Source organism: Thunnus albacares, chromosome 9, assembly GCF_914725855.1.
Source record: "Thunnus albacares chromosome 9, fThuAlb1.1, whole genome shotgun sequence".
Classification (NCBI taxonomy): Eukaryota; Metazoa; Chordata; class Actinopteri; order Scombriformes; family Scombridae; genus Thunnus; species Thunnus albacares.
In genome coordinates, this window is record NC_058114.1 from 20,467,421 (window position 1) to 20,477,819 (window position 10,399).

Genomic DNA, 10,399 nt, shown 5'->3' on the forward strand with positions numbered 1-10,399 from the left:
GCATTAAAGTTAAAGTAGTGGTCTGTTCCCTCTGACTGATGTAGTATTATTATATATGACGTCATTAGGTTATTAATACTGAAGCATCAGTGTGTAAGCAGCATGTTACTGTTGTAGCTGCTGGGTAGTTCAGTCCAGTGGTTCCCAACCTAGGGGTCGGGCCCCTCCAAAGGGTCACCAGATAAATCTGAGGGATTGTGAGATGATTAATGGGAGAGGAAAGAAGAAAAAACAAAGTTCTGATACACAAATCAGAACTGTTTTCAGTTTTTGGATGTTTTCTCTAATCTTTGATTTTTGGTGAAATATTGGATCATTTGAACATTTAGTGAAATGAAACCATGTGAGAAGTTTAGAGGGAAAAATAATTATTTGGTGGAGCTGTTTACAACTCATAGACATCTGAAATGTGATCCCAACTACACACTGCTTTTTGTGAAACGTCAAAAGCCAAAAAGGTTGGAAAACACTGGTTTCATCTCTAACAAGACAAAGTAGGGGAGTAGAAAGTACAATATTTCCCTCTGAAATGCAATAGAATGGAAGTATAAAGAAGCATAAAATGGAAATACTCAAGTAAAGTACAAGTACCTCAAAAGTGTACTTAAATACAGTACTTGAGAAAATATACTTAGTTACTCTCTACTACTGGCTTGTCATGATGTCAGGCATACCTTACAATATCATGCAATGCAATACACCACAAACTATTTTAATCAGTCACAATAAAATGGCAACTGCCTGGCTGATGATGTAATATGCCAATACTGTACATGTGCAGAAATGACTTCCATTAATTGTTCTAGTCAGAAAGGAACCTCTCATAGACAGGAACTAGCTTAACAATTAAAGTTCATGATCATTGTTGGTGGCATATGCCCTGTTTAATGCACTGTTCAATGACAATTCTTGGTAATGCTGGAGAGACGCTTCAGGGAAAGTAAACAACCAATATGGAAAGTTTTCCTCCTACATGATGATTGTCTGAATGTAAAAAAAAACCTAAAGGTCAAAGTCTTTCTGGCATGATATCCCTCCCATGCAACACACTGCACCTCTTCCATTGACTAAAAAAAGTTATTTTTCTTACTGTAGGTGACTTGTGCCAACAATTTACAGCTTTTGCTCTGGTTGCATATTTAGTTAGATGAGGCATTGAACAGATGACATCTCTGCCCCCTGAGCAGTCAGCATCTTATTGTGCCCACAGCCCCAGAAACACTGACTTCTCTTAAGATGCTGTTTAGTATTGAGCTGTAGCTATCTATTGCATGACCCGCAGTGCTAGCTGGGCCACTGCTGAGCTAAATGCGGAACATTTGCATTTTACAGACCAGAGATGACGGTGTTATGCTGAACAGAATAGCAGATTAATTTGCAACACAAAATTGCAGGCTACAGAGGACAAAACATGACTGTCATCCACACCGGGTGATAATATTATGATTCTATGCAAAAGGGTCAAATAAAATGAATTACAAATTTAAGAGAACAAACAATTGAGATTAGTAGTAAATACATTTTTAATGGTAAAAACTTGCTTGATTTTTAATACTCTGTGTTCTTGGATTGGACAGGTCTTTAACAGTGGTGGATGGTAATTAAGTACATTTACTCAAATACTGTACAAAAGTACAATTTCAAGGTACTTTACTTGAGTATTTACATTTTATGCCACTTTATACTTCAGAACTACAATATTTAAATTTTTACTTCACCATATTCATTTTACAGTTATAATTACTAGTTAAATTACAGACTCAGAAACCTGAGTCTGTGAAGTTCTTAATATTAGCATCACTACAAACAGGCTACAATGTTATAACCCATTTTACACAGACAGTAATCTGTTACTACAAATAATCCACTTATATATTATATAATAATCAAACACTGAAAGGGACCATTTTTCTGCACAATAAGTAGACTACTTTTAATTGTGATAATGTAAATGCATTTTGCTTTTAATACTTATGTATTTGCTTTTACTTCCTTTTAATACTTACCTAAGTAAGGTCTGGAATACAAGACTTTTACTTGGAGTAATGGAGTATTTTTACAAAGTAGTATTGCAGCTTTTATACAAGGACCAAATCTGAATACTTCTTCCAACACTACTTGAAGATGTCTACTGTATTCTGTATGACAGCATACAATCATTCAAAATAGTGTCATCACTTTAGTGAAACAGATGTACATGTATTGTATCTTAATCCTAATTTAGGAGGCTCGCTCACCTGAAGGCTGTCTGAAATTATACCAGTTTTATACAAGGTGAAAGCAAAATAAATCAGGCCAGACCCCTTAAAAAATCAGCTGAAGGAAAATAAATCCTGAGGAGAAATAGACGGAAAAGATTACATAATGTGAATTAATTTATAATATACAAGAGTTCTGTGCTCAACTGTTCAAATTCAAAAATTCTATTTTAAAAACACATTTTGACTGATTTTAAAAGTTTTGCACTGTTTTGTGTCTTTCCTAGAAAGGCAGATTTGGCTCTCCAGTTTTAATACTTTAAACCTTAAAAGTAACTTGTCATGTTTTTTATTAGTCAGATTTTGGATAATTTTCACCAATGTAATAGAGTCCAGTTGAATACATTTAGTGATATAAATTCAAAGTTAATAAAAAATAATAACACAGCTTGAAAGTATCCTTCCTGACACTGTTTTACAAATTTAATAGTCAACATGAATTTCCAATGATAAACGTTGCAAATATAATAAATTGACTTAACAATTTCTTAAGAATCTCATTTTTAATAAATCATCAAAGTACACATATCTACAAAAAGGTGTAGATCAATCAGATTTACTACAGTACAATCATTGTAGATCTTATTTACAATTGCTGAATTATTTTATTTCGTCCCCATGAAACAAATCAATCAGCGATGAAATCTAAATGTATTTAGGGAATGCTGAAGATATGTTAACATTGAACTGCCAGATTTATAATTAATGACTCCAATCAAAAAAACCTGAGCTCATTTTACAGACCAAATTTATGCAGATTTAGGCTGAACTTTAAGTCTAAAAACCTGTGTGAGCCAGTTTAAACAAAAGAATTGCTGAAATCTTAAATTAAGCCCAACCAAGCCAACAATGATAATTTAAATCCACAGGTTAACATCTATGCAGTTGCAGATTCAATGAATCCTCAGCACCGCTAGAAATGATTTCCTCTCACCGTAAAACCTCTGAGGTGATATTAATCAGCTTTCAATTAACATCCTATTCTTACGCTTGATCAGCTCAACAGAGCAAACACACAGAATTTCTAGTGACAGCAGAAAATAAAACAGCAAGGATACTTTGCACATTTCTAATCTCAAATAAAGCTTGTCAAGTCAAATGTGCAAAGCTTTTTGAGGTTTTCTACGCATCCAGAATGCATAGCTAACATGGCCATGATACTGGGCCAAAACAAAACACAGGATGCCTGGAAAGAAGAGAAAGAGGGGAGGAAATAAGAGTGATTGGGTGAGGGTGGGATGGGGGAATCTGGGGTTCCTAAAAGCAGAATTGGGGATGCCAATGTGGAAAACACACTGGAAAAATTACATTTCAATAAATGGGAATGTTGTGACAAGTTGTAATGAAGAAAACCATCTCTAAATAATGATCTTCTGCATATCTTCATTATGCTAGCTTAAAAAAGAGGTGTCAGTGCTCAGGTGTTTTTAGGAAACCCAGATGGGGTACGTGGAAAACTTGTGCATTAATAATTTTGTTTTCAGTTAAGACTTGCAACAAACAAAGTCAACAAATGTTAAGAATTCATCTGAAAAAGCTTTTTTTTTTTTTTTACAGAAAGAACACATGAAAAGTGCATAATCAACAAGAACATAAAAGGGCACTTTGTCATTTTGGTGCTATGTTTTGTGTCACTCCATAAATACTGCTACAGCACAGCCCCTATCCAAGGCCCAGAAAACAGTTGTGTACATGCTCCCCCAATAAGACCTGTCAACCAGAAGTATAAATGCATAAAACAATGATTTTATCATTGCTGTGATACCCTCTGTGCTGCTATGTAACTGCTGCCTCCAGGTGTCAGGGTTAGGTATTGCTAAATCCACCAGTTGAAGTGCATCAAATAATCCTCTACACCTCGACCGCATCTCACTTTTCCTAAGAATACATTGCAATACCTAAAATGATGAGCAAAGCAACAACAAAAGGAATCTTTGTGCTCTTAATATAAGCATACTTTGTCAAAAACCCAGCCTTACTGCAACCATGTGAATACTTAAGAGCCAGAGTCGGGGCTCCGTATACATTACATTGCACATTAAAGTGTTCACAAGAGGAATGGAATGTCTCAGCCTAAGAAATCAACAGAAAGACATGAGAAAGAAAAGGTGGACAGAGGACATATAAACCCCAGTGTTGATATGATGAGTAATATATGCGCTGGCAATGCTGTTTCATAATCAACGATGTATTTACATGTCGCCTTTACATAATAAAAATCTAGGCCACCCAGTCAGTACACACATGTAGTACAACAGCTTCAAAGACTAGTGCTCAGCTGGGATTGTACTCCCATCACCTCGGAGACACAGGTCGCATTATTTGACCGTTGGATTAAAAATTGGGATGCCCATGAGAGCAGAAGGCTTCTTCTGTAAAGATAGTTTGGGCTACTTTTGGTGTTAATGATCAATAGTGGTTGAGAAAATAAGACCTCATCAAGTGACAGTGACAACCGGTGAAAAAACTCAGAGGCATCAGAATTATCTTATTGTACAGATAATATCCGGTAGGCAAAGATTATTGGCAGTATAGGTTTGTTCGTTTTTAGTGTCTCACAAGGAGCCAGTCTTTAAAAGTCATTAAAATCTAAGGAATCAAGTTGAATCTTTCAATCTAAGTAGCAACTGTAAAAAAAAAAAAAAAAAAGGTATCTGATTTAGTATGTAACAGAGGCCACAGTAATTAAATTCACTGGTGTCAAGGGAAGACTGGTTATCCAAAGGAGTAATAAACTTTTGTTTTTGCTACGATAGAGAAGCACAGGACAATCAGTCGAGAAGGAGGAAGACACATGAAGAAAGGTAAAAGAGAGATCAGAGTGTGCTCTGTCCAGTTCTGTCCAGTGGGGGACACAGTTAAGGCGATGGTGGATGCCGACGCTCCCGTCTCCTCACAGGAGTGTGCAGCGGAAGAAACTGCTCTTCTTGGGCTGTTCTGTTATCTTTACTCCTTGACTGCTGCCCTGCGGGTTGTTGCCCTCCTAAAATACACAGATGAGACACCACGTCCAATAAGACGACAGCAAAAACACCACCCGATGACCACCACTGATACCGTACATGCTGTAACCAATGTTACCCATCTAATACAGTTTCCACTTTTCTACATCCTTACCAGTTTCTTGTCCATTTTTGCTTTGATGTCTCTGGCGAGGGTTAAGAAGGCCTGCAGACAAAAGCAGGTGATCAAGTTAAAGTACATTAATGGCAGCGACTCTGGTTGGGATCAGTGCTTTTAGAAGGTAAATGGTGGGTTTAACTGGAATCAACAATCCCAGAAGAAACTAGTCGTTTTTGGAAAAAATTTAAATCCCATCTTGGAGGCAGTCAAAATCATTTTCTCCAGCAGTTAGTTTGTTTTTTTTGAGCTCCTCATCATCTATGACAGCAGTAATTCTCGGCTGCTTGACAAACAATTTGGACCCCGGTCCGTAACTGCAGTAAAGATGTCGTCAGACGGGTTTGAGTCGTTTTCACTCATCATAAATTTATTTCCTCCATGGCAGAAAAACATGTTACGTGAGCCTCCAGAAATTCCTGCAGGTTAAACTGAGCTAACAAAACACTTTTAGGTGACTGACTCTAATGCACACTCTCATTCAAAAACAATCTCTGATCTTATGAACACATAACAGTGTAGTGCTCATATATAAAATGACCCCCACTTTATTAAATGTTATTTCCAGATTAAAATATCATCTTATATTTGGGCCAGTAAGCTAATTCTTATTCATTAATAACTGTGGTTGAACACTATAAAACCAAAGGAACAAAAGTTTCACGTTAGATGCACACAGATAGTCTATCTGCAGGTTTGCAGTGAGGTGAGCATGTTGTGTAATTATCTTGATTATTACCAAGATAGTTTTCAGCTAATGGGGATCCTTTAGTACAGAATCACCATAGAAAGAGAAGTATTTTTATACTATGTTAGTATAGTGCGATTGCATCTTTTATAATGGTCTTATGTTCAACAAGCACAAAGCCGCCTATTCATTAAAGAAGTTTCCCTTTCTACTGTGCGAAGAATTACTCTACTCATGGATAATGACTCTTTATAGACACAAAGGTCAGTTGTGGTTTGTTTACTTTTAATGGTTAAAATGATAATATAACTTGGGAATATTAATAGTTGAACTATTGACCATCCGCGGCACCCTTTTAAGAGTCTAAAGTCTGAAAGTGTAGATCAGTTTGCCTAAGGTCTTACACATGGCAAAAATACTTTCAACTATCAATGAATAGTAGCAGAAAAAGTGTGAACTCACATTCTCCACATTGATGTTCGCCTTTGCGCTGGTTTCCATGAACTTGATACCGTACTCCAGTGCCAGCTGACAGCAGGAGAAAAGAGAGTGTCAGTACTGAGACGTGATAGGAAAAATAAATAAATATGTACCTCATGGGAACTTGATTCATTGTCATATTTGTCATCCTACCTTCTCTCCTCTTTCTTTGGACACCTGTCGCTTGTCATTGACATCACATTTGTTCCCAAGGACCATCCGCTCTACATCTGCTGACGCATGCTGTGAAGGTATCATGAACAGACAGAAAATGTATAAATTAATAAAATGTGTTAAATTTATGCAGTCTCTTAAGCTCTTTGTGGAATACAAGTCATATAAAATAAAACACACAAACATGCACACAGAACAGGTGAATAGCAATATTTATTCAGTCAAAGGCGAGCATATATACTTAATAATGATGATAATAATACTTTACCTCTTCTATATTCCGTATCCAGTTCTTGATGTTGTCAAAGGACTTCTCGTTAGTAATGTCATACACTAACATGATGCCCTGGAGAGTTCATAGACAGAAGACATAAGACAACTGAGCAGCCAGGCAACATTCCTTACACAGTTTTCTTAACCCATTGAAACAGACGTGGACATGAAGCAAAAATAATGTGGTTTTCTGCTGTTGATGTCGACTTTTATTAGTAACGGATCACATGATTTTGCAGTCTCAATTAAAAACACTGCTATTGAATACAACAGGAGGATCAGTACAAAATATGCAAACACAGGCATCCAGTTTAACTTGAACAAAAGGAGAGGCTAACAAAAACACCACGACGATGCTCTGAGCACGCCTCTGATTTCCCAGGTGTGTACAACATCAGCAACAACAATGTGGGGTGTGGTTCTGGTAAAGGTTTATGCTGCAGTGCTCACACCTGAGATGACCATCACACTAGTAGCCATTCAGTTCCCAGAGATACGCTGCTGTATGAATTGTAAAGCTGACAGAGCAACTTACCATGGCTCCTCTATAGTAGGCTGTTGTGATGGTTCTGAACCTCTCCTGTCCTGCTGTATCCCTACATGGGGGGAAAAAAACAACAATTTTTACACTCAACTTGCAGAATCCAGCCAAAATGACCAATGATGTCCAGTGCAAAGCATAATCTTTTCTCAAGATTTAAAGGAACACTCAAAATCTTTAGGACATTGACAGATTTGCTATCTTTCATACAGCTATCTTTCATTTTGTACATTAAAAAAAAAGACTGGAAGCATAAGGAAACTGCTAAACTCCATCAAAAGTTTAAAAAACTGTCTTTCTGATGCAAAGCAGTCACCAATAAATTCAAGAGCTGGCTGGGTTTTATTAAAAAGCCAACAACTTCATGGACACTAAAGGAACAGGACGTGTGAGATGCCACAGGACACAGTTATTATTATGCCAACTGCTCCTTAAACCACAATGTCTAATTTTTCCCTTCTAAAAGTATTAAAAGACACACATGCAGAGTGTAGACATGTCAGCTTGAGAGTGCTGAATACACTATTGACAGCGCTCTACTAGCCATTTCCTGGTTTCAGCCTTAGTGCTACGGTGAATTTATTATGAGTTACCTCTGAAGTGAAAGCACAGAAGTAAAGCTGATGTCGATCTTCTCACCTAACATTTATTAAGACAGCAAATACGCATATTTCCCAAAATATCAGAGCATTTCTGTGGATATATTGGTATAAAAGCATTGCATGCATTGGTACAAGAGATGGTATTCATTACTGCAAGTAAAACCATGAAGTCAACAATGATGTCAACCACGGCCGCAAAAAGTGGTACAAAGGTTTTGGCACAGGAAGTGATACAGACTATAATATCTAAGATTATACAACTAGATTTTTTACAGGTTCCCATTGTCATAACAAGTATTCATTCAATAATATCTGATGTTGGTGATATCACCTCTAAATAACAAATAAAAAACATGCCACTCTGCATATGCTGTGCTCACTTAAGGGAACACAGTTACTTATCATCCTGTTGTACAATTGACATATACACATTCAGCTGTCAGATTATTAGGCACATCCAGCTAAAAGTAATACAGTCTACAACAACCGCCCTGCAGTAACCCGACCTTTCTTTGTTTAGACTGTTTTAGAGAGGTGTTATTTCAACTTTAGGTGATTGTGGAAGCTCTAATTGTAGTGTTCAAATATATTATATTATACTGAGATGGGTTTCTAATGTTTTGTCCACCCTATTTTAAAAATTACTAAATAAAAACTCTTCTCAGTAAAGAGCCATACCTCTGTCTTAAGAACAAAACCTGGACAATATAACCTCCATGCGTGCAGTATGTAATAAATGAATGTAATGGTTATCCATCTCTGAATGTTTCTTCTTCTGCCACATTAACCAAGCTTGAAAGTGAAAGCATTTACTGTTTGACTTTCTTACCATATCTGTAGCTTGATCTTCTTTCCATCTAATTCTATTGTTCTGATCTTGAAGTCAATACCTGAAGGAAATGAAAAGAAAAATCACATTATTCATCCACATTTGGCACAACAAATGTTGTCAACATATAGAGACCACCTCGCTGTACAGTTACTTTAATGTGTGACCTTAGAAGTACAGAGTGGTTATCGAGTTGATCTATACTTTTTGTAACGTAAGCTAAGAGTACGAAGTGCAGGCAGCTGGTCATGAAAACTGACAACTGGCCAGCTCCCTGACAGCTTTAGCTTGTTAGCTCAGGTTGCTACAGCTAATGTATAGTCACAGCTTGGGTGGGGTAAGTTACAGATCATAACACCACATTCAAGGGGGCTTTCTGAGTATCACAAGTAGTTAAAATAGCATTGACGGCTCTGGAAAAACCCTTCTTGACAAGCCGGCAGGGCTGCTTCCTGACTAGCCACTACAAGATGAATGTTAGCCAGAAAAGTTAGCAACAAATTAGCATGACGGGTTGGGCTGCTCGGGCACCACTTTTCGGGCCAAGACACCACTGATAAAAACTACTTTTACCCACCTATAGTGGAGATAAACGTTGAGTTGAAGGCATCTTCTGAAAATCTGAATAGCACACAGGTCTTTCCGACGCCTGAATCGCCGATTAAAAGTAGTTTAAACAAGTAATCGTAAGTCTTCGCCATGTTATTAGCTATCTTACTACTGCGGATGTCCCCGCCCGCTGTACGGCGTCACCGCTGGTTAGCTGCCTTTTGGTCAAATCAACTGCCACTCTCTGTCGTCGTGGCTACGGAAGTCCTGCTGGGTATGTTGGATTTGATGTCTGCGGTCGCCCGGACTAACGACGGTTTTTACAAGTAGTAGTCAGAGATTCTGGCTACTGGCCTTATAATTTAAAGGTGTCCACCAGACATGTATTAAGACATTACAGAAATACTCTGCTTGGAACAATAATGTGTATCTGATATGGTAAAAAAGTATAATTACCACGTTAAAATCCCTAAAATGACATCTACTCCTTATATTTCACTTCAAAACTTCAAAAACACAAGATGTCTCCTACATCACTGAAAAGTCCATTAGTATGTAGTAGGCTTTTGGTAGTCAGTGTGTGTGTGTGTGTGTGTGTGTGTGTGTGTGTGTGTGTGTGTGTGTGTGCGCGCGCCTTTGTGTGCACCTGTTGTAGTTGTAGAATAGGACAGGGGTTATAAAAAACTGTATTTCATGTAGGCTATGTATGTGTGTGCATTGTATGGGTTGCTGAAAGATTATTTTATTTAAGTGTTTGAGAGATTATTTTATTTATTATTTTATTTATGTGAATTTCTGTGTTTTACTGTAAAACACACTGAGCCCACAAATAAAATGGACTTGTGCACTGGAGGCTTCAAGTTTCCACATCACACTTGTGTAAGC

The 10,399-nt window shown here is 37.3% G+C and overlaps 1 protein-coding gene across 1 annotated transcript; it reads right to left on the bottom strand.

Moving 5' to 3' along the window:
• Positions 1-2,840: 2,840 nt before the first annotated feature.
• Positions 2,841-9,738, bottom strand: LOC122989188 (ras-related protein Rab-8A). The gene is made up of 8 exons (XM_044361892.1): positions 9,543-9,738; positions 8,966-9,026; positions 7,529-7,589; positions 6,989-7,066; positions 6,700-6,789; positions 6,529-6,594; positions 5,376-5,426; positions 2,841-5,241 (listed from the first exon to the last, which is right to left on the bottom strand). Exons 1-8 carry the CDS (start codon positions 9,664-9,666, stop codon positions 5,152-5,154), a joined length of 621 nt encoding a protein of 206 aa, XP_044217827.1. The 5' UTR covers positions 9,667-9,738; the 3' UTR covers positions 2,841-5,151.
• Positions 9,739-10,399: the final 661 nt, after the last annotated feature.